The sequence below is a fragment of the Bombus pascuorum genome, chromosome 10 (genome assembly GCF_905332965.1).
Source record: "Bombus pascuorum chromosome 10, iyBomPasc1.1, whole genome shotgun sequence".
Lineage (NCBI taxonomy): Eukaryota > Metazoa > Arthropoda > Insecta > Hymenoptera > Apidae > Bombus > Bombus pascuorum.
The window spans coordinates 10,114,450-10,139,291 of record NC_083497.1 but is presented as its reverse complement, the minus strand read 5'-3'; the positions used below and the strand labels follow the sequence as shown (position 1 = coordinate 10,139,291).

Sequence of the window (24,842 nt, the reverse complement as noted above, 5' to 3'; positions counted from 1 at the left end):
CCGAATCTGCTTTAGGTTAAGAATGGGAAAAGAGGGAATTTTGAAAATGAAAACCAAGGCTGCACAGAAGAAAAACTACAAATTTTTCTCTTAAACATTGATTAACAAGTCGTATGAAAGAACTGTCTAGAAAACTCATTACCGCAACGCTTTACTATAGGAAATGTACAGATTGCAGGAATTTTCTATCATTTGCTTAAACTATATACATATGTTTATATATATTTATTATAATATATATCATATATATATTATATATATAAATGAAACTTTTTGAAAATATTCTTAATAAGTAACATCTTTTAGATATAGCCGTTTTTAGTAGGAAGAGTCTTAAGAAATTGTAAAAAAAAAGGAGAGATAGAGGTTTTTTTATGGGGAGTGATGAAATAGTAAACGAGAAACAGGTCTAACTGTTTTGTATGCACCACAGTTTATTTCACATTAAACTATTATAACTCTGTATTATAATCTTGAACGTTACATATACATAGTTATACACATATAATTATTCTGGAAATAGTTCATCTGAAGAGGTACTTTTGACTCCAGGCCGCAATGGCCATAGTCCCTCAATGAGTCGTACGTTCAAATAATATGTTTTTGGATAGAAGTTTTCTATCCAAAATTTCCACGTTGGAAAGAATTTACTATCCTATGATATGTATCAGTTTTATTTATTAGTTTACCTTTACTTCTTTGGTTCCACAAATAGTATTAATTGAAAGACTAAACAAACCATATAAACAGGAAGGAACGAAGTCGACAGTCATAAAGGGATTAAAACATTTTGTAATAGGTACCTTCTTAACCGCTTCTTATAGTTTCCAATCAAACTTAGAGTTGCAAATTATTCACCTCGAACAAAGTAATCAATTAACCCTTGTGAGATGACGTACGCACGACGCATCGAAGGGTAGTTATATTATGTTATAGATATACGCTTGCGGAAAATATATGAATACTATATAAATATATAGCGTTTTGGTATACATATCGATCAAAGATAAAAATATAATTTCAGTAAGATATATCTCGTAATAACATTCACATTTAAAACTTTCTTAATGGATTAGGCATTCACATAATATGTGTTAGAGTTCCCTTATACGATAAAAGATCAACGATGGAAGTATAATACCATATAACTAGAAATATGTTCTCTTTGTGTGTTGGACTCTCGATGACTAGCACAATAGCATAGAAACGAGGGGTTGTCCAGATTTCGCAACAGGTACTTTACGCATCAGAAAGTGTTTCACGACACTGTTTTAAAATAACACTGCGTCTCTCGTGATTACAATTGTAAAACATTTGCTTCATTCATATTTTTCATCTTCGTAACTATGTCGATAATTAACACGTCTCTTTTCTTATATATCTTTTAAAATCTCGACTCTGATTAATACCTAACATAACGATTTTCATATACATACATATATATATATTGTTTTAATTATATTATATTTAATGTTAGGAGTTTAATAACACTTAACGAAGCGGCCTCCGAGGTTTCAGTGTTCAATAGAGCGATTCCCGCGATCGATGCTTAATACATCGATTCTCACAATAAATATTTGAACGAGTGGCTACCACATTTAAATCAACATTTCTTCTAATTGTCTACGTACATACGTATATCTCTAATAATTTGGAATATACGCTAGGTAAAGCAAAACTTCACTGCTATATCCTTCAATTTTTTTCTGCATTCGTGTCAATTAGGACGCTTTACTTTCAAATTTTACTGTATGACTTAACGGTAACGCATAAGTTACATTTGTTAAATACCGACAAAGATGTTCGAAAATTTCCAGAGTGAATGTTCGATACAATCGAGTAAATTCCTATCCATAAATGATTCATAATTAGACTTGGAACATTTATCTGATATCTTAATACTATTTCAATTCTCGACTCTTTCTCATGAAAAATAGTCCTTTATCGCTAATATATCAAGAACGTTTGATCTATGAGAACTTGAAAACCAGAAGAGTGAAAATATATTTTATTTTGTGTGCGTTTGAGATATTCCAGTATATACCTTAACAGTAAATTTAGGAAATTTGATTCGGCGATCTCTTGAGATCGTAAATCTCACCGAAAGTAGTTTTTGTCGTGTACAGGGCGAAACAAGTAGAAAGTACTCTACTTTTCAAGAATTTCTAACAAATTTTTTAATCTAACAAAATTTTGTCAAAGCTAGATATTACATTTAGTGTACGCATTATTCAAAGCTTTCCTAGCAGTTTCCCATTGCTATCGTCATTAAGATGTCAACTTAGTCTAATTCGAATATGTTTAACCAAAAACAAAAACGAGTAAAAATAAGACTAACAACGTAGTAGAAGAAAAGAAAATTTTCTCTTCCATCACACAGCCTGTACTCATCGTTCATCAGAAGCTATCAACCTTTAAAGACACGCTACCTAACTTTTCTCATGAATATATATGTATATATAGTATATCTTATAATCCTATAAGACGGACTATTCTGATATGTATCGTATTTGTCAGTCGTAATATTTGGAGGAAAATAATCAAAAAGCGAGTTTAACGATTTTTCTACTTCTTTGACCTAACAGGCAAAAGTATAAATAAAAACAATTTAGGGAATTTCGAAGTAATAGACTTATCCTAAGTTCCTAAAAGTAATGAAAAGGAGTATTTGATTCATGTAGACATTTCTTCCATTCTCACCAATTTATGAGGAACGACGAAGCTCTTAGGCGAAAGGAACCCGTTTAAAAATTCGATTTCCCTGTCCAGTGATCCGCTTTTCACCAGAAGTGTACTGGATGATAGATTTTATCTGGTCCATCGCAACTGGTCCGATGCACACTAGAGGATCTTTGAAATACGAGCAAACCTAATGGAAAAGATAACTTTCGTAATGACTTCTATTATTCGGAATTATTCCGATTTGATGTTATTTTTGCCCGGAAATGCAAGTACCTTTCTTGGTGTTTGTCGATGACGTCTTTGAAGCTGACAACACAAACCGCGGCTGATATCGCATTCCCCAGACATATTACATTCTTCATCTGCGAGAATTAAGAATAGGATATTCTAAATTTAGAAGTTAAATATGATATAGTTCTTACGTAAGAGAGCCTGCTCCTTTGACGTAATCGTTTGTGAATTGACCTTTATCGATTATCTCTACATTCTTGTCACGTAAAAGACATTTACTGGTATTGACAGCATCGCCCACATATGTTTATACGTACTATACAATTTATTTGAAGTCACTGGTGGCTGACACGAACGAGTTTCGCTGCCAGCAATCTCGGCACACAATAAACCAGTTTCACAGTCGTTATCGTTCCTGCAAAGTTCTCCCTGCTTCTGTCCCAATTCGAAAACGCAGTGGCCAATATCTAAAATTTACAGGCAACTTTGTACCTTCGACTATTGTCCTAAAGCTGTGTAATGAAAGCACAAGAAATGAGAATTACCCCCATCGACGTTTACACAAATGAAAGACGGACAACACTGGTCGTTAGCCGTGCACCTTCTTTCATAACATGGTACAACTTCTTCCAAAGAGTCATAAGAGTATCCGTAGCTGGTAGATAACGGACGCTTGAAATAAAACGTGGGACATTAGTGTGTATTATTCGATATCATTGTCGAGAATAGAGCAGCTCATGTTTTTAACTAACGCGAATTAAATAAAATGCGGAGAATTCGTAATTATATTTTTCGATCGCTGTTACATTTGTTAAATCCTTTAAATTTGTGGTAAAGAATGGAACATATTGATATGTGTGATTTTTGCTATTATACAGTAAGGAGTAATTATAAAAACATTTGGATAACTTTTCTTTGGGACAACTTCTTTAATTTTCTTTGTCGAAGATTCGCAATGAAATCTCTTTGATCTAATTGATAGTTGCTAATGTTACTGTCCTCGTTTTAGAAAATTATATTGAAATATAAAATCCCTTGCACATAAATCGTATAGTGTTCTATGGAAATAATATATCGATCGCATGCCGGTTCTACTGCGGCAAAGTTGCAACAATTGTCTACTGTATAAAGACGTCTCAACATTGAAGGAACTTACTCGTTTGAACTTCTTTCTTTCATACCTGATACAATCCTGTTTTGGGCATGTGGTCACCGTGACTACCATAGCCAAGATTCGATAACATTTCTGGGCTGAAACGATTAAAGAGACCGCCCCATGCCTCTACTTCAAGGTGCATCGTGCTCGTCAGAGCAACCATCATCAATGCGACACACGTGTACATTTTTGGTTTCGTGCAAGGACACTGCTGTTTGCACCCCTGAAATTTAATTTGCTTTATATATTTATACTAGTTAGTACTAGTAACATTTTAAATCAAATTTAGTACGTATCACAGAATAGAATGAAATTCAGTGAAATATAAGCAAACGAAGTAATATTTATCCTTTCTATTATGAAACTAAACGAACTGTATTCCTGTAATTTACATAGTAGTTGTTGCGATATACGTTGTAATTAAATTAATATCGAAAGAAATGTCAAAAGTGGTAAAAATTTATAAACAAAGAATAATTGGAGTTTTTTAACGAACACCGAACATTTTTTGAGGATGATAAAGAAACTTTTGTAATAAAATTTTTAACATGTACCGACATTTTATTGGATAAGATGGAGAGAATTCTTTACAAGAAATTCGTTTTCAAACGAAGACGAAATAAGGTTCTTGAACAGGGTGAAAGAAAAAATGTTCCTTGATGGTCTTACAAATGGCAATTCAAAAATAAATTTCAACTTGAACTTACAATTTTTTACTGTAGCTAACTTGCTGTTGCTTCTACTTAGGTGGGTCAACCTGGAAGGATCAGCTGCTTCTTCTTGGGATCAACAAGTCCTCAATGGAGCTTGCTGGAGGACTGAGTCGGAGCCGTGCCTGCATCGACAATCTATACTCCTACTCCCTTGTTCCGGTTTCCCTTGTAGAAGCTCGTGCAAACATTCGCGCAAGCGCGACACCTGACTTTTTACGCACACGATCCAGGTGCCGTTTTATTCATTCAGATTTTTACTTTGTATTTCCATTATTTATAGATTTAGTTTCTTCCTCGAGAGTAAGAAAGAACGAATGTTTCATAAATCTTTGCAAGTCACTTTGATCTTTGTTTAGATCATTGGTGGATAAGATGCTGAATAAACGATCAGGCGATTCTCATCGTTTGCTTTGAATTCGCCTATTTGCTTCGTAAATGCAATTCACGTTGAATTAACAATCTCGTATTACGTTTACAAATATCCTTGAAGGATCATAGATGCGATGCAAAAATGATTTCATAAATTATTCTCGAGGTAAAGTAAAAAATTTGCGTAGAACGTTTCAACGTACGAGTATAATATTTTTATTTAACATGTTTAACAGTTGCATATATGTAGAATAGAACAAAAATTGTATCTCTTTTCACAGGATACAGCAGCGCCATTCGTTGGGTGAACTTTCGTGTAGGTGTTTAGCTCCTTCCTCGTCGTTCCAGTCAAACGTTGTTGTTTCCATCTTCGTTGGTCGTATTGATCCGAGATGTCCTGATGTTCCACAGGGCGGTCGATCCTGCTCCATTTATTCGTTTCCTAGGTGGCCCATGAATAATGGCTGTATATGCAGTAGCAAAGAGAGTGTTTCTCGCTAAAGTAAAAGGTGTTATTTTATTTTTCGACGTGACATTATTTTTATTTCGTCATTGTTCTTTCGTTTTATGATTGAAGCAATTGTAGCTCGAAAGTAAACCACAACACAGCTCGAATATGCATTTCTCTCCCTCGAGAAAATTCAAATTTTATGTGATTCACGTTCATGTTTCTAGATCACGGTTCAACTACTTTTGACACGCACATGTTCCGGAAGACTTCCCGTAAATATACCCTTAAGTACACAACCACCTGTCTGTGGAAATGCCAAAGTACATGTATATGCAATTTACGTTGCATGTGTAAGGGCTATTTATAACATGCAACGACGAGATTTATATGTTCTGCATTTTTCCCTTTATAGAGAGTATAAAATCAAGATTGAAAAAGGTTGGATAGACGAGATCTAACTACGTAGACGAAACGTTGTAGCCGCCCTTGATTAAGTAATCAGTTTTATTTTCGACTTTTTACCAGATTAAGGCGGTTTGATTATTTGCTCGTATTCGCATAAATTAGAGTATAAGGTTCGTTAAAATATTTTCGCTGGATGGAAATATTGTTCGCTGCTTAAGTGTCGCGTGCTATTAGACGTGACAGGTTCTGAACTTACAAGAAACTTTATCCACGATGGTTAAAGTTTGTATCACGCACGGCTTTCTAATTACTATAAGTTCGTACCAAGTTCTTTACAAATGAATTAGAATTTCCAGACGACCCGCGATTTTTATTTTTAATTCTGCAACGTCTTTCTTCATCTTTTCTTCTCTTTCTTTTCTTCCAAGTCAAATGTACATTTTTCAATGGCGCGCAGTGAGGATGGAAAGAAAACACTGTTACCTCGTATAAAAATGAGTTTAATAAATAACAGCTAACAACGAAATAAATAAGGCTCGCAGTTTGTAACTGTATACATATAGTACGTGTAATACGTACTCACGTATATATACATGGAACACACAACACGTTTAACGTTTGATGTACATAAATACGCGGTGATTTTTCGGATATTGATCAAAATTTCACAAAATAGTTGCCACTAAATATCGATTCTGATACTATTTCAAAATTTAAATAATCGAAAATCAACGAAGTAACTTATCGATTCTACTAAGTACTTGTTAAGGAAATTGGGATATTTGAGCGATAGAAATTATTTAAAGTTGGAAATAGTATACGAAACGCATCCGTGTCCGTCTCATCCTTTTAGTCCCTTAATCGATATTCTTCAATCTATTCCGAAGGAAATAAATTAATCTTCCTTTGTACATTTATACAAGTGGCACGAAATCATCAGTGCCTGTCACCTTGTCCAAAAAATAAACTATTTGCTGGCTTTCAGACGCCGGTGATACTGTGTAGCCAGGGTTTAAAGTAAGTTGTTCTCATGTAGACACCTGGAAGATATGGTGCAGCACATGTTATTCCATGGGATACCGTGCCTACCAAAAACCATCTTCCGTCTGGTCGTTGCATCACCAATGGACCACCACTGTCACCCTGTGAAATTATGGGATGGAGATAATATTAAAATATCGTTTCCTTTCTTTTGTTCATAAAAAAACAAACAAAGACTAAAACAGGGCGAATTTATTTTATAATACAGTGAAAAGGAAACTACGGTTATGCAAAATAGGGGAAGGGATGCAAAATACTTTTACAAACACAACCGGAAAGGTATAATGCGTATCTGGACATTTTAGTAAACTTATAACAACAATATATAAATGTTATTAAAATGTATAAATTAATTAAACCAACAGCAAAAGCAATATTTCTCATCTTCTTGCAGAATCGACGCAGAATAAAGTTTAATTATTTGTTTAGAAGTTGATAATCGAATAGTATTGCCATATTCATACATTTCACAGGAATATTTTATACGAATTCTATGCATTTTTGCACATTTGAATTTCCCATAAATGCATAAACATCCGTAGTCTAGTAAGAAATTAGTAACAAACTACTTATATAGTTTAATGGGTTCTAATGAGAAGTTATGTCGTTTTGAAGATACCTCGCAAGAGTCTTTTTGTCCGTTAGCATATCCAGCGCAGAGGAAGCTGTCGAGAATCAGCTTGGAGTGTCCACCTGTCTGGAACATTTCTTGACAGACAGAATTCTTGATTATGGGCACTTGGACCTCTTGTAGAACAGATGGTACACCGCCATCTGTAAATTCAGATTATTTATAAGTATGCTATTCATAAATACGTTAAGTAAAATATAGCACAAGTAGAAACGATACTAACTGTACTTCAATCGCCCCCAGCCAGTGACAGTGGCCATTCTACTCGTGAAATCTATACCATCCTCGGGCATACAAATTGGGACAATGTGAACATCAAATTGTATCGGCGTTTCCAGTTCCAGGAGGGCTAAGTCACTCTCGAACGTCGTAGGATTATAGCCTCTATTGACGATTACTCGTCGAACGTTCCTTGTTACGCTCCGTTTTGCTTCCAATTCGCCGGATAGATCGAATTCTCCAAAAACAGCTACCAATGTCGCTAAGAATCTGTAAAACGTTTGTCGATACAAATTTTATATATCTTTGCATATTACGTGCTTTAAGCTTCTCACGAATGCATAAAATTCCACGATCAATTCGCGCCGTATAATATAAGTAGAAAGTACTAGGACATTTCATATTACGTTAAAAAAGAATTAGTATTTTACGTTTCTATTGTAAGGCTGAAATAATAGATTTAATGAAATATGGAATAAAAATTTAATAAAATAATTAATAAATAGATGTAAATAAAAATCAGCAAGCGCTTTAATAATATGAAATATGGGCCATTAGTGTATGGACAATATGGAAAGAATATACCAGATAATATTCTAATCAAATATAAATGAAAAAATACGCTATGGAAGATATTGGACATACCCTGGTTGACAATGAGCTGCGGTGATGACGTATTTGTCCGTGATCAGTACACCACCGCACTTATTTTTCGTGAAGAGACCCAACCAAGTGGCTTCTCGGACTAAAACTTGCCATGGCCATTCGCCGAAAGTCGCTGCTTTACCACCGACGATTCTTCCAGATTTAACCAAAGGTCTTATGCCACATTCTGTAGAGAAATAACAACATTTAGTGAAAGGTAGCAATAAAATTTATACGATAAAATTTTTGCTCGATCACGCCGATACATCATGAAATTTGAAATATAGCTTATTATAACAATTAAGTAAACAGCACTCACGAGAACGAAAATCATTCAAGGACGTAATCTGCGGACTCGCGGTGGTTTCGTCTGCACTAGAAGTACTAGTTCCCTCGTCTTCCGCCACTATCAGCTCCGTGCTTGTAGCTAGCGTTGTAGTAGGTTTTCTAGTTGGTCTAGTACGTTTCGTTGTAACCTGGGGTTTCTTCGTGGTTGCAGCAGACCCACTAGTTGGTTTCGGCCTCGTCGTTGCTGGTTTCGAAGGACGAACTGGTTTCTCCGATACCGATGGTTTTACAGTTGTCGGACGATTGATCGGTCTCTTCGTGGTCGTTGGTTTCTTCGTCGTGACGTACGAAGGTTTCGTCGTTGTTGAGGGTTTTCGCACGGGTTTTCGCGTCGTGGTAGTTGGCCTCTTTGTTGCAGTGGATGGTTGGTTGGATGTTGCAACCGATGTCCCGTTAACGCGGTTGTATACAATATCTTTGAGATCCTGAATAAGATTACACGAGATTAGTCTTAGCCGTTAGATTAACCCTCGTCTCACGAAGGCTGAATTGTTGTCGCGAGCGCTGAATATTCCATGTTATAGCAATGAGTTGAGTCAACGAGCTTTTTATCCCTATTAAAGTAGAATTATTCATATAGTTTAACTTGTTAGCCGAGAAGGCCGATTTAGTTCGTCACTTAGATTTCTAATCTCTCGATATAATTTTTTTCATTTTCATAAAAAATAAGTTTCATATTTATATTTGGAAAAACTAAAATTCATTCAACTGGAATTAATTTGTACGATTTCTATAACTAGAGAAGGTTTTGGTTAAATATAGAAAATAATAAACGAGATATTTGCACGAATCAGAATTGGACCAACCTTTGTAAAAGGGATAAATAGACCATAAAAGTAAATGTAAAAGTAATACCTGAAAGTTGCCTTGTAGAGACTGTACAATCTTGTTCACGAACGTGTCGACTTTGTTCGTAAGAATATCATCTTCGATGAAGGTGGGTGTTGGAATATCATTCTCACTTATCATCTCGATATCCGGATAACCGGTGTTATTAAAAGTTTCAACTATGGTTGGCTTTTCTTGTTGCGAAATTGGTGTTGATATATTAAGATTCGGATTTCTGACAGGTGGGAAATTGATCAGATCATCCGGAGCAGCCGTTTCTTCATCGCAGTGTGGTATAGCAGTCGTTGCTTTGAAGTCCATCATCGTTGAAGTGGTAGGATCTTTGAAGACTAGAGTGTTGACAGGTGTTAAATCGTCGTCTGGGAAAACCAACGGAGGACTAGATGGTCTCAAATGGAAACTCGGCTTGCTCGACCATGAAGAAAGGGTAGTCCAAATTGTAGGTCTCTTTGTTGACAACTTCTCGGAATTTGACTCTAATTCAGTCTCAGTGACGACAGATTCTGTGCTATAGCTACTGTTCACCATTGGTTTAGACGTAGTCCCGTCTTTCACGTTGACGCTGAAGAAACTCGTCGAAACCACGTTATTGGTAGCAACATTGGAAATCACTGTACTGATATTGTGAGTTATGGTTGTCGAGACGCTTGGTTTCCTCGTGGTAAGCGGACTTGGTCTCGTCGATCCAATTGTAGGCTTAAAAACTGTCGTACTAGGACCAACAGTTTCGCTCACCGGTCTCCTTGTAACCGCTTTCTGGGTAGTATCAGTAGTGAATTCTGTACCAAGGGGCCCTAGGACAATGACAGTCGGCGCAGGAGGATTCGTCGTAGTCGCTTTCGTAGAATAATCCGAAGTACCGATATTAGCAAGAGTCGATTGACTCGATGGTCTCGACGAATGCGAATTGGAAGTCGAATACAAAGCGAAGGTCGTGCCCGTAGGAACTGTCTCGTAGCTGTAATAATTCGATGTCTGTACTGGTTTATAAAAGGTGTAGGGGAAAGTTTGAGCGGTAGTTGGAACGGTAGGAGCTTTCGTGGAGATTCGAACCAACGATGGTTTCGAAGTTTCGTCGATACTGACCCATTTATTAATGGATGAGTTCGGGGTTTGAATCGTGGTTCCTGAACCTGGTTTCGTTTCGTTCAGAATGGAAATTATATGATTAATCGCTAGCTCTTCCTTATCTGCTATGTCGTCCTTTTTGTTGCCTGACGGTGCGTCATAGGTAATTGTTGGCACTTTTACTAGTTCGTCCTTTTTGTCGCTTAAAGTAGTCATCGGCGTGGTCGTTCTCCTGTTCGTAAACTCGACAGCTTCCACGTTCTTCGTCGACACTCTTTCTTCTATCGTGCTGATTTCTCCAAAGTTATCGATCGCAGTTGCTTGAGGGAGAGAAGTCGTCGTGAGTCTTTGCGTGCTGGCGTACATTTGAGTAACCACCGGCAATCTCGTCATCGACGGCGTGCTGAGTTTTTGATCTGCCGAGGTCGAAGACATCGCGTCATGCATCGAAGATGCCGATTGATCCGAAAATTTCATCCACTGTGTCGTCGAAGTACTTTGGTAAGTGGTGTCGTGCAGAGGCCTCTTAATTTCCGTAGTCGACACACTTTCGGTCACTTTCGGCTTCTGAGTGCTGTTCAAAGTTTCGGTCACTTTCTTCTTCTCGGCACTGGATTCGACATTAGGCTTGAACAAATCATCGGGATTATTTGTCTCGTTCAGCATGGTTCCGTTTTCGTTTAACAGTATCGTATCGGGCGAAGTGTGATTATTCTGACCCAGTCCTTGCGAAAACAAAGCTGGAAGTTGGTCAACCGGATCCGCTATCTGAAGTATTTGATCCGGACTCAGCAAAGTGGTAACCGGATTAATGGCGGAGTTGTCCTGGTGATTCTGAACGTTGTTGTTCGAGTCGGAGTGACTCAACAATCCCGGCAGACTCAGATCGTCTAAAACGTTCTGCTGACCCAACAGAGCTGGAAAATCTTCCTCTAAGTGACTTATATCTGGTTGAGCAGGTACTTGCGGTTTTTCCGCATTTTCAACGCTGTCGTGCATCTGCGAAATTTCAGACGATGGTTTCGTGGTCGTCGAAGGCGCTTCGAACGTTGAAATTTTAGTGTACGTTGTTCCTCCGTTGTTCGCTTGATTGGACGCGTTAGGTGGATCAGTTTTGACGGTATTATCCTGGGACATAGTCATTCCAAGCGGCGTACCGTCTGAATTTAACAAGATCGGAATATCCGGGACGTGATCGATCTCGTGTACGTTGAATATTTCATCGGGACTCGGAACGTTTTCAACGTTGCCGCTAAGCGAATTTTTCGGTGGCAGTTGACAACATGCACCGAAAAGGAACCCGTCCACACACGCGCCGACCACTTGCCCATTTCGACGCGAGCATTCGTAATTGAACATGCATATCGCGGGTTCATTCGACTTTACTCGGGATGGTATCGTTGGCTGGCACGCTTTTGGTACTATTCTATATCCGCCGAACAGTCTTCTGCCTGTAAAAGGAAATCGTCGTGCAAAATATCTTTTCAAGTATTGACGTTCTACGAATTCTTGAACGCCCGTTTGATCCAGTTACGATAGCGGTTCGCGAAACAAGGCGAACTTTTATTATTCCAATCAGGGCGTACTACTGTAATTAGCGACGAGTCTGCAACGGTTCACGATAAACGAGTTGAAAACGAAACTAACTGGACTGGTTTGGTATTCGGCGCTGTTAAAGTCGTGCGAACAAATGTGCAGAAACGTTCGTCCTAAATTCTGTCTTTGATTTTTGAGAGAAAGCGGTCGTTTATCCGCGGTCTACGACTTGGTAAATTTATTACGTCGATTTTTGAATCTGGGCCAATGTGTCTGATACTACAATATACTAATAATTCGTAGAAATTCGTCGATACGGAAATACCAATTCCAAAGACAGAGACTACAGCGTTAAACGCTTCCTTGTGTCTTTATACTCATAAATATCGGCATTTAGCGTGATCGGTTATGCTCAGGTGACTAAGCCATACACGAGCAAGCATGTAGGCTTTGCACGTGCCTTCTTACGTGTCTGCATACTACCAATATAATGACCTACTAACGTGAATCGTCCGTAGACGAGGATCACCAGGATTCTTCCGGCGTTCCAGATTTTTGTTTAATTTTTCACGGACTTTCGTTTTGTGTCCAACTATGTCACGAACAACGTGAATTCGGGTACGTTACAAATTCATATTTCAACAATCAGTTTGATTTATAAAGAATTGCAGGCTCTTAAAAATGATTTACTCGAGAGATTTTTCGACAGATAATTCCTAATTAAAGAACAAAGTGCTAGGCAACAAAATCCGTTATTTTCAACACACAAAAAGACGAAACGATCTTTCTATGAAGTACGATAAATTCGACCTTTGAAATTTTTATCAGATACATCGTGCTCTAATAACATTTTGTTCCACTTACTTTCGACGAACGTAATTACAAATTTTACTAATTAAATGAATGCGTTGCCACCCTTCTACAGTATAGATACGTTGCTGTATCGATTGTGCAATACGTTGATTAATCTATTACGCAGCGTAAACAGGGTAATAAGACTATTGCGTGATATTTAATTAGCGACTGGTTTAGGAAAATGGAACTGCGAAAATGGTAATCGTATTTAGGACGAGTGCCCTCGTTGATTAATAAACCCTGAAACTATTCTTCGTCAGGGAAATCGATCAAAATTGTTTCTGCTTCGTAGAACCTGTCTTTGCTTAATCACTTCCTATTCAATTGGTTTGTCAAAGTCGTTGAGGCGTTATGGATTTAATATGAAACGACGTATCTGTGACCATCGGAAGATTGCTTTAAATATTCAATATAAATGCTTCGTATGCATGTGACACTTTGTAGGGATATTCGAAATTTCTGTCGTCTATTGAGAACGCGCAAACATGCATTTAGAATGAGATACGCGCACGTATAAATACGCGACTCGTGGAATTCGCGACTTTCGAAAGGAAGTGAGATGTAAGTGGAATTTGGTGTCAATGTTGGTACGTGTGCGATTGTTAAAAAGTAACGCGCCTATGTGCATAAGGGTATATGTATAAATAGACAACGAGTATTGAAACTCGAAACTTCAACGATTCGTATGTAATTGATAATGACTGCAATTGAAAAACTGTGAAATTATTCTCGGTGGAAAGTACGCGTGGGAAGATACGTTTGTTTCACCGTGCAGACGCAATCAACGCAGAGATAATTACAACGTGGTAGACAGTCCACGTGTGAGACACGACGTTATCGGTTAAAATATTTCAACGAATGCGCGCGAGTATGCAGCGAACCGAGATTGACACTGAATTATAGGATTCCGTGCGAGTGGAATTTTTCATCGACCTCTGACATTTTCATCGGTTTACAATGAAGAGAAGCGTTCCATGGAAAAATATTCTGTCTATATGTATTATCCCATAATCGAAGAGCATTCTGGTAAAAGAACCCGTAAGATAAAACGGTGGATCGAGTAAATTGCATTGGAAGTTCTAGTTCCAGTTTTTTAATATTAATAGACTGCAGGCTTCTACGCATTTGTGGGAAATATGCATAGAATGCACATAATACGTAAAAATATATAAAATATTCAAAATATAATACTCGTTAAAATATTTAGTAGATTATATTCATAGAATTATGAAATTTTGCATAAATATCTGCAGCCTAGATATTTTAGCTACGTTTGAATTAATAATTATTAGACCGCGGATTTTCATGCATTTATGGGGAATTTCAAGGTGTTAAAGTGCATAGAGCGCATATAATATGCAAAAGTATATGAAATATTCACGATACAGCACGCGTTATAATACTTAATAGATTAGACAGTTTCCTATGTAAGTTTCATCTTTTTAATTATATTCGTAGAATTATCAATTTTTGCATAAATATCTGCTGTCTGGATGTTATCTACGTTTGAATTAATAATTATTGCAATTTCAAGGTGCTAAAATGTATAGAACGTACGTAATATGCAAAAATAATATGGAATTTAGTATGTAAAATGTATTCTTAGTTTCCACTCCTTTAATAGTAGATATTAAGATGTTTCATAAATGGATAAATATACCTACACAGTCTATTAATTACAGAGGTTCTGAAAAATTTATTTTCTTTTTTGTACATTTACGAAATAAAGAAAACTTTTATAATTCAACTATTTCACTAGAAAATAGGCTCGGTGTATGTACATCAACGCTTATCATAGATCTACGATGTATAGTCTCTTTTTCGAAAAAATCCTTAATTTTCATTCTAGATAATTGGACATTACACGATTTCTGACGAATAATTAAGGTCGAAGATTCTAATGAAACAATTACACTTATCAACGTGAAAGGCAACTCACGTTTACGGGAGAAGCTTTCCATAGATAAAAATAAAATGGTAATCATCGTATTCACTTATCGCAATCCATCAATTCTTGATCTATGTTTAGCCGCTCGTTATATAATTTAATTGTTACCTGTGGCTTGGGGCACGTAAGAACGTGAAATAACGGACATCGAAGAAAGGATGACGAGTAATAAATGGATATTCTTCCCGACAGCCATCTGTAACGAAAATTTAAATCGTTTTGTTAGAAAAAATTATTCGCACGAGTAATCTCAAAATTATTTAAACAACGATTACACACAGCAAGAACCTTATCTTATCCGAACTAATAGGCAGACAAAACTATTTGGTTAATAGAATTTACGGATAATATAACAATCACTTTTCTAATATGAAATCTTGCTTATTGAAACACAGATTAAAATTAATTGATTCTACAAATATTTATTCTCCAAATATTTGGAGATTCTATGTCTTCTTAGCTACTAAATTATAATTTTTTCACAAGTAATGTTTCGTACTTCAAACAAATATTATCGCTTTTGTTTACTGTTTCTATTTGTATAAAGTCGTTGATATTATCGTAATGAAATCATCTGATAACACCAGTGTGTTTAAGGTTTTTCTAGAATTAACAGAATTTGAGAAATCTTCAGCTTCAGATTAGATACTTTCATCATGTACATTAATCATTGTACATACGTCATGAACATCATGTATTTTTGCTAACTCTGTTGCACTTACACCATTTTAATATTTTCCGTTATATCGTATTTTGTTTTTTATAGTTAAAACTATTAGTTTCACACTAAATTTTTATGATGAGAATTCACTGGATCGAATACAGGAAAGAATACATTGTATACGAACACTAGCAAAATATGTACATATATGAAACGGAAAGAGTCATCCGTTACTGGGAAATGTCATGTTGGGATAATAGAACGTTCGGATGTTAAGAGTATTCAGATATGGGAGGTTCTACTCTATATTAATCGTCATTTCAAATCTACTTACACATATTGTAGATATGTATACTGCCTTTTGTAACGGTACAAGAAATTAGTATCGTGAGTCGCAACAGCTACAAAATATAAACTAGTTTGTACTCCATCTTAATTTGCAAGTTATTCCTTTACAACTTGTGCTCGTGAAATATACTCCAAATATTCAAAGAGAATCTACTATGCATAAAATATATACTCTCTTCATACATCTATTCAAAGGAAATTTAAAGATACAAAACTGGAATGCAAATAATAAATAGAAAATAGAAAATAGAATGCGTATTACATGGAGGAATACATTGAATATTTCAAGCAGAGTAATTTCCCATAACTTTAGTGGATGAGACGAATCTCTATTTAAATTCTACATCTTTATCTTCATTCATAAAGATACAAATTGGCATGAGAATTTAGGATTATTCGCCGCGAAAGTGCTCGAAATCTTCTACAGAGAAACATAATATCTTTACTCACTGTTTAGAGAGGCAAATACATTTACCAGGTAGCAGTATATCTTAAATTCTTACTAAAAAGAGAAACAAGATCATTTTTGTTTTTTTTTTTTAATTAAAAGAGCCAATTAAAAAAAAGAGTCAATTAAAAGAGCAGATCCTAGGGCAGCGATAGAAGGTAAAGAGGAGGTTCGGAGAAATGTTGAGAATCCACGGTGCTTCATCGCAGCGTCTTGCTTTTTCTCATCTGACGATACTTTCCGATATTTACACGCTCACGTGCGTGTCTCGAAGGTGAACACACACGGTATCCCTTCGGTGTCCCGAAATCCCGTTACACAGTCGGTTCAGAGGCATTCTACGTATCACGGCTGCGTAATGCTAAACAGAGAAGCGAGAACGACGACGATGAAGAAGAGCAAAGAAAATACAAGGGGCAGCAGACCATTGCTCGTGATCTTGCGTTGATGCGCGGTGAGGAAAGGGGCCGTGAGAAAGACGAAGAGAGCGAAGAAGCTAATTGCTCGAACGTTGCTTCACCAAGCCACCGGTAACCTAGTTACCAATTCCCCCTCACTGTCCTATTCTTCGCCGTTCCTCTGACCTTCTTAACAACCATAAATTCGATCTTGTGCGTCGTAATAGCGAATTAATTTTTCATTGACAAGACGGTGCTACGATGAAAGCTTCTTCAAAGATAAACAGATTTCTCGTTTCACTGTAGGAAACTGCGTGACGTTCATGGACGTATTTCAAACGGTTTCATAAATGGTCGAGGTAGTTAAATGCTTAACAGTCGACTTTTTTTTCGCGTGTTCCATGCTAATGTGAAAGCTGTTAAAAATAGCAGAAACAGTAGAGTGGAAGAGTGGAGGAAGATACCGGTATTACAAATTATTGATTCTTTGTGGTATCCACTGACTTTTCTTTCTTTTGTCGTTGAGTGTCATTACTTGCACGCGATGCTAGGCTATGCGCGGGAGCCACGTCGATTCAGTGGAAATTCGTTTTCTATTGGTCGATTGACGATTCACGAATATTACGCAGAATGCGTCAGAAATGTATTCTCTTATATTCTCTGTTGACGTTTGGTATTGTAAATGAGGATCTGCTAAACCTATGCGAATGCTATTAAATGCAACGTTCCGATTCCACGATCACAGAGAAAGTATTATGTTGACCCGGCGAAATCGATTACATCGTCTTCGTTAGCTATTGCGGATGATTATACGTTACGGCGTCCTCGTGGCGAGAACATTTCACGCTGATAACGTGACAATAGTTCCCTTTCGTTCGTCGTTTATTCACGCGCTGTGCAAGCATGCTATACGCGCGTAAATACGCGGAAGTCACTTTCCTTCGAACCGTCCCGTTTCTCGGTCTTCAATTTCAAGTAGTTTCGATCGCGACAAAAACAAGCCGGTAGCAAAGGACGATAATTATCGTTGACTATCTTTTCATTCCTGGAGAATAGTTAACAGTTACTATTCAGACAGACTCTCTGCTAAAGATGCAGCGATAACTTTTTAACGAGACTGCTACTTGCTCCTGTTCGCAAACAGTTGCACGGTGATCTCTAATTGATCTTCGTATACAGGATGAAATTTTATCGCTTGACGCTTATTCGATTCGTTGTTAATGGGTTGCAAAATGTAATTCTAAAAATACCAGTTACATGCACGGAGGTATGAATAAAGCGAAAGATTATACCAATAAATTAAAACTGAATTTCTATTCATGGAAAACGCTACAAGTACAGACATTGTGTTCTCTCTGGAAAAGATACGAACGACTCACGGTTTATTAGACAAAGCGAAGGAAAAATCCTGTTCGTCCAACGTACAATGCCGAGGATAATATTTTACGTTGACTCGTTCTTGAAAGAACGTCAACCATCTTGCCTGGACGCATACGAAGAGAGGGCACACTGTATGCAGTATGCGCATGAAGATCCGGACACAGTCACGATCTTGAGCTCCTCGCAGCTTGCGCAGGATAAGAGTCAAAGAGTAGACTCGAGTGCCTCGAAAATTCTTCGGCGTTCATTGGCCGTTCATCGGTATATGGGTAAAGGCTTGTACAAGTGTATGAACGCGGGTATGCATGGGATTCTGCGCACACCTGTACAGGTAAACCCGAGAGAAAGCTCAGTTCGATTCTACTTCATTATTGGATCTGGGTGACCCGATTGGCTTGCCTTCGTCGATCAACCGAGAGATGCTTCCTCGTCATCGTCATCGTCATCGTCATCGTCACCGTCTGTTCTTTCTTCGTTTGGAATCGGATCGCGTAGATCTGGTCGCGATAGTTCACTCTTTTCGATAGATCACATTGACATAGCCATGTGATCTCTTTGCGTTTGTCGTAGCTAGTTTTGCTATCGTTTATGGAACTGTGCTGACGTTTTCGTCAATTAAACGCGCAGGTGGTACTCCTAGAAAGTGTTTCCACACTATGACGATGCAATTACGGTAGAGACTGATCGATCAGCTTAGCCCATTAATCCATTAAGGACCAACGTTACGTTAATGACGTATTAAATTTGCAATTTTTTTTTCAGTCACTTTACGTTATCGAATTCTGCTTTTTTTACTACTTTGTGACCACCCAAGGAAATTTCAAGGATTCGCTTAATATTGTCTTTGTCACCATTTCTTCCGCGTAGATTTTGCAGTATTACGAGATCTAAAGAAATTGAAGTATTTATAACATCGTGCGAAGGGAACGCTGGAGAAAGCAACACGATGGATAATCGAAACAAATAAACAACAGGAAGCTCATCAAAAATACAAGAGATGCGCAATGATATTTAGAAACGTACTCTGCTTTCACTTAAGCGCCTCGAATACTTCGTACTTGATCATTCGTGCAAAACCGATCACCGCCTCCGCTCGGTTCAAGTCGAATAACTCGAACGATGGTCCGAAGCCTATCATCTCTCTTCCTAAGAATTGTAGAAAGTGATAGTTTACCCGTATCCCATATCGAAATAGCGTGTAGTCGAAGAAACGTTCGTCGGCGAAGGAACGATAAAGAGTCAATGGCGATAGCGTAGTAAATTGGAGCAGAAGGAAATGTTCGATGAGAGCACTTTCTACAGTTGCTATGTACGTGCCGAAATAATGATGTTACTTTGAATAACTCGAAAGGGACAGTGCGTCGTCTGCATTTTAAGAGGCTCGAAAAGTGGTCCCGGTATGTAGGGCGACAAAAGCAACGCGAAGAGCCATTTAACCCAGCTAATCTACGCTAGTCACGCTGACAGAAAACAATTATTACGAAGATGTGACGATAATTACAGGGAAAATAATATAAGCGCACGTCATATTATATTACACGTAACTTGTCACGAGCCTATGCTTTTGCTCTAGTATTTTGCATTGTCTTTGCAATTTAGATTTCTAGATCGTGCGTAACGTACGTGTAACATCTCAAAAACGTATTATTATTTAAGAGGCTGTTTCTTATCGATGAGAAACATCTTTATTGTCCCTAATAGTAATCCGCTGGATTCGTCGATCTGTTGAAATGGAGCGACAGGAAGAGTCGCGAATAAGCGTTAAACGCACAAATCAACGAATAGGATTGGAAAGAGTGACACGAGTCGTCTGTGTGCTGACAACCGTTACCAACTTACCACTACCTGCTGCTGTGGCATACCTAACTTACAAGTTAGGTGCACACACGAACCGGCGCGCGTGTACTACTCGTGGCAGGTCGTAGCAGCTCGTAGCAATGTGTCAGACCCCACTCGGGGTCAATGCGAGAAATTTTATTCTGCCCGATCGAATCTCTTCGGTCGTGAACTGTCCAAGAACACAGAGTTTCGAAAACGCTGGGATCGAACTTCATCGACAGGAAACTTGCACGATAAAAAGAACCGGAACCAGTTTGTTCGATTGAGTTAAGAAAGAGGTGAATGAACGTCTAGCTTTATCTCGCATGTTAATGATCGAACACCGTTCATCTGTAGCCGAAATCTATTAACAGATCAACTATCTGTAAAATAGCTGGAACATTGACTTTCGATAGGAACGGGGTTAACGTCGTTTCCTGCATAATAAATTTGGTTAAAGAGCTCCATGGAATTTAAAGTAGTTAGACAAATTTGGCAGTAGGTACGTAATAGACGAAATTATCGACGACGTTTTTACAACCCTCTCATTCTTCTTACAAATAAATTATATTACGTTTACTTTATTTAATGCAATAATTTATATTACATTACGTTAATTAGGCTCATTTGCAAGGACTAAAATCAAAATTTATCTGTGATTGATTTGTCTTTATTAATTCTTAATTATATGATTATTATATATATATATGTCCCTGTGTGGAGGAATGGCCCTGTTAACGAGTTAAGTATAATTGCAGCGGGATTTGCGTTTGATGCTTACACGAAAACGTAATTATAAGAAGCAGACTACGATGTAATTACGTGTGACTCGGTTGTTACGTTTAATCTCGAAAAATGGGACTTTAAGAAGGTGCAACGTGTAGGTAACGACGCGTGGATGAAATCACCGAGAATGGAGCATTAGGATGAAGAAGGCAAAGAGAGAAAAAGGGAATAAGGATGCGGTGAAGCAGCGGAGCATGCCAAATGATCTTCTATGTATATCGCCTCCTTTACTACGGGCCAAAGTCGGAAACCCAGCTTTCTCCTGCCTCCACGGTCAAGTTACCTTCTGTACGATCGTACTGATTCCTGATCACGTCCTGGTTCCGATAAACGATCCTACGATTTGAACTGGCCGATAATTTTTCATCCTCGCCACTATCAAACTTTCTACATTAATATTTATTGCATTGTTTCCATGCTATCAACATGTGGAGCCACGTCGAACGAAACGAAGTGTTACCGTACCCTGTCCGCGTGAATCAAGATCAAGATAGCTCGATATATCTAAAGTAGACCTCGCACGTGTAATGATCGCTTAAACAAAATTAGCTGACTATTTCTACAAGTAATCAAACCCAATCATTTTGTATGTACGTATTTTTCATTTACTTTTATAGCTTAGACTATAGTTAGAGTGGATGAGTTCTCAGACCAACACGTGAGAACAGGCAAGTACGCACCATTCAGATCAACTGCAGAGTCACATTGGCCAACTCCATACATTGAAAAATACAGATTATCGTTGCTGTCTTCTTGCGACGAATGAACAATGGAAGTAAGTCATTTGTTTCTCGAACATTGAATACTAATCATGTACTTATGTAACGAAACGAAGAAATTAGCTTCTGAGAGATTCATATGCGTTATAGATGTTTCATGAGATTCATTCGTGAGAACAACAGTTTGTGAGAACTCGCATCCACTGTAACTATAGCTGTGTTGTACAATTCGGTGTTGTATATAAAATACTGACAATTCTGATTTATAAGGAATACTTGCCATGTAACGTATAAACCGTGATACGTTCGTGGACTCGTTAAACCCGTCTCATAACGTAGCCTTAAATCCTCGTGAAACGTTTAGTCGGTCGTTCTCCGGAGGAAAACACGACCTTTCTCACGTCACACGAACGTCTTTCGTCAAGTTCACACGTTGTCACCCCAGTTCCTTTACGCGTCGCACTTGTTCACTGAACTTCCTCCACTTCCCTTTTCTCTGTCCGTGTATCTCGCCTTACAAATCATATACTAACTCAACTGTAGTCTCAACTTCAACAGCGTTAATAGGCAAATGTCCGCACGATTGATAACGAGGAGGATAACATGCACTGATCTAACGAGATACAGGTAAATTCGGTGGGCTATACACCGTCGACACCGATCACGATATCGATGATAAAATCCTGCCGGCTGTCATCCGATATTCTAATCTGAAAAGTTCGGGCAGCGTTAGAACCGGGTCGACGGTCGATAGTCTGGGACACTGGGAGCTACAACCGGCGAACCTGTTCGATTGAACTTTTCACGCGATTCTAATGCCAATCTCTTCCACGCACCGTTCGTCCATCCGGTTAGTCAACTGGATGGTACCTGTCTGGTTGTTGTACCTCGTGCCACAGCATGTGCTGGAATCGCATGGCTAAGTCATAAGCGGCGCCTTCGAACAGGAATCGTGGTGGTGGTCGAAGAACGAACAGTGGTGGAGGTCGTTTATGGTGGAGGTAGCGTAGTCAGGAAGACGGATCGACGATCGGAAAAGTGGGGACCCTGTCTTCGAAGGCACAAACGACCAAGCATCATCGGGGAGAGAAAAAAGACAGACACCAGCTGGAGAAAGAGAACAAACCAGGAGAAACCAAAGTGGGCCAGTGACCAGGTCACGTGGAGAAGAACGAGGCCCAACGCGCACGACAGCGACACACTGTCCTACTCATCAGGATCGCCGTTGCTCTTGCTTCTATCTGTCCATTCAGGAAACGTATCGCGATGCATTCAACTTCCACTCACTTATCTGCTTGTTCATACGGAGACCAGACCGATCTAAAAGACTAGATCCAGGGTTACACAGCGATTCATAAAGTATTTACAGATTATCTATAATTCGATCGAAATTCCATTATGATCGAAGAATTCTCTATTCTCTTGTCGCAATTGCAATCGAATAGCCTGTTAAATTTGAATTGAGGATACATTGCATCATTCAAGTTCCATCTATAATGAACGGCTGACAGTTCATAAAATCTATATAAACTTCCAGAATGTGGTTTGGAGCACGTATTCCAATCGCTGTAAGATCTTGCTATTGAATAGACATGTTTAATGTCATTTAACTGGGTACATCCGCTGGACCAATTTTCATCCTCCTTCCATATCTATAAATTGAGTATATGGATACCCGAGATAAGATCAAAAGTCGAAATTAGATTAGAGAATTTCATATATATTTGAAGAAATTTAAAAGTGTCCAAATGCTTCGTCGATATTAAAAAAAAAAAAAAGGAAAAATGTACGCAACCTGACTGCGAATTCTCGAAGGGAACAACAAATGATCTTTTTAAACATAAGGGACCACGATATCATCGTTTAATTAAAACAGCGGAGAGTTTTGGGAGATGATCTATCTTGAATTTTCCCCGTCTGCGATAAAAATACTTGTAAAGGGATTATTTATAAATGCAAAGTTTCGACGAGGGTGAAAAGGATGAAAAGTTTATTCGAACAGAAGAAGCTAACGCGACGCTAGAAAAGGATCACTGATCCTATAGTTAAATCTTGTCAGACGAGCCAGATTATATGGGTAGAAATTATGGGACAGAGCTAAATATAATCAAGTTGATATAGGAGAGTGTTTAAGTAACTGGCTCTTTTTGTTTAAGTGTTTATGGCAAACAGAAAATTTCTCTCGCGGGTCATTTGACAGAAGGGAACGGACAGCATACTCGTTTCCTAGTTAATATAATTGATCAAAGCGTTATGGGAAAAGTAGTTTTGTAAGAGTTAACTGTACAACAACTTTCATCGGGGCCAACGAATTTCATCGACAAAATTGACTTGAAGCTTCTTCCATTCGTTGTAATAAATTACTTCTGTGAATATTAAAACATCGCTTTTATTACGTACAAATTATAAATCTAATATCACAAATTCTTAATTTTCTGCTGTTTAGAAATTTCAGTTAGTTCAAAACGTCGAAGCGTCGTTTTTACATTGCACATGACACGCCGACGATTTCATCCGTGAAACTGGAACAAAAGGAAAACTGACATCAAAAATAGAATAACAACACGATCGGGAATCTCAATTGATCGAATTTCACTTCATTTCGGAGTCAGATCATCAATCTATAATCTATGTCAACCGCATATGACGAATCGTATCACTCGCTATCTTAAAAATTTCTAATTATAACCTAAACGAATCAAGTAGCAAGTTTGTCCCCTTATTAACGTCTTGATTTTCGCAATAAGAAACATCGCTTAGACGTAGATGTACTGTGTGACGAAGGTGATAATTATCAGTTTCAATTGATGAACAAATGGCGTTGCTCCATTGAAACAAGCTCTGCTCGTGGCATGGAAATGCCAATCAATATTCCACGCATAATTATGTAAAAATTTGTCTTAAGTTTCGAAGAACGAACGAGTATGTCAATTAAATGTATCTATTCGTGCTTTGTTGTCGGAATGGTCGTTATTTAGAGGATTTCCTCTTAACACGGTTGAAACGAAGTTTGCGTTCGAAATATCGCGATATATCGAAGACCCGAAATCTCTCACAAGGTCAACATCGCAAAGTGTGTCAAACTTGGCCAAGTCACCTTTTACGGTACCTACGGCTCGCTTCGTGGCTAAGAATTC

At 37.9% G+C, this 24,842-nt stretch overlaps 2 protein-coding genes across 3 annotated transcripts; both read right to left on the bottom strand.

The window, feature by feature from the left end:
- Positions 1-410: 410 nt before the first annotated feature.
- Positions 411-4,318, bottom strand: LOC132911201 (prohormone-3). The gene is made up of 5 exons (XM_060967626.1): positions 4,095-4,318; positions 3,459-3,585; positions 3,231-3,380; positions 2,956-3,044; positions 411-2,869 (listed from the first exon to the last, which is right to left on the bottom strand). The coding sequence occupies exons 1-5, from the start codon at positions 4,254-4,256 to the stop codon at positions 2,726-2,728; spliced, it is 672 nt and encodes a 223-aa protein (XP_060823609.1). The 5' UTR covers positions 4,257-4,318; the 3' UTR covers positions 411-2,725.
- Positions 4,319-6,491: 2,173 nt separating this feature from the next.
- LOC132911197 (serine protease filzig) lies at positions 6,492-22,627 on the bottom strand. 2 transcript variants are annotated; one of them, XM_060967615.1, is made up of 8 exons: positions 21,986-22,627; positions 15,256-15,343; positions 9,747-12,259; positions 8,863-9,316; positions 8,544-8,730; positions 7,903-8,168; positions 7,668-7,822; positions 6,492-7,150 (listed from the first exon to the last, which is right to left on the bottom strand). In XM_060967615.1, exons 1-8 carry the CDS (start codon positions 21,986-21,988, stop codon positions 6,989-6,991), a joined length of 3,828 nt encoding a protein of 1,275 aa, XP_060823598.1. In that variant the 5' UTR covers positions 21,989-22,627; the 3' UTR covers positions 6,492-6,988. The 2 variants fall into 2 exon arrangements, with proteins under 2 accessions (XP_060823598.1, XP_060823599.1); XM_060967616.1 differs by lacking the exon at positions 21,986-22,627 and adding an exon at positions 15,870-16,041.
- Positions 22,628-24,842: the final 2,215 nt, after the last annotated feature.

Excerpts from the sequence above, each read along its gene's own strand:
- LOC132911197 (XM_060967615.1), bottom strand. Across the intron at positions 9,317-9,746 it reads CTCTACAAGGCAACTTTCAG|GATCTCAAAGATATTGTATA; the intron begins GTATTACTTTTA and ends AATCTTATTCAG. Across the intron at positions 7,151-7,667 it reads GACAAAAAGACTCTTGCGAG|GGTGACAGTGGTGGTCCATT; the intron begins GTATCTTCAAAA and ends ATAATTTCACAG.
- LOC132911201 (XM_060967626.1), bottom strand. The coding sequence starts at position 4,256 with ATGTACACGTGTGTCGCATTGATGATGGTTGCTCTGACGAGCACGATG. Across the intron at positions 3,586-4,094 it reads CCAAAACAGGATTGTATCAG|CGTCCGTTATCTACCAGCTA; the intron begins GTATGAAAGAAA and ends TTTTATTTCAAG. Across the intron at positions 3,045-3,230 it reads GACTTCAAATAAATTGTATA|ATGAAGAATGTAATATGTCT; the intron begins GTACGTATAAAC and ends TAATTCTCGCAG.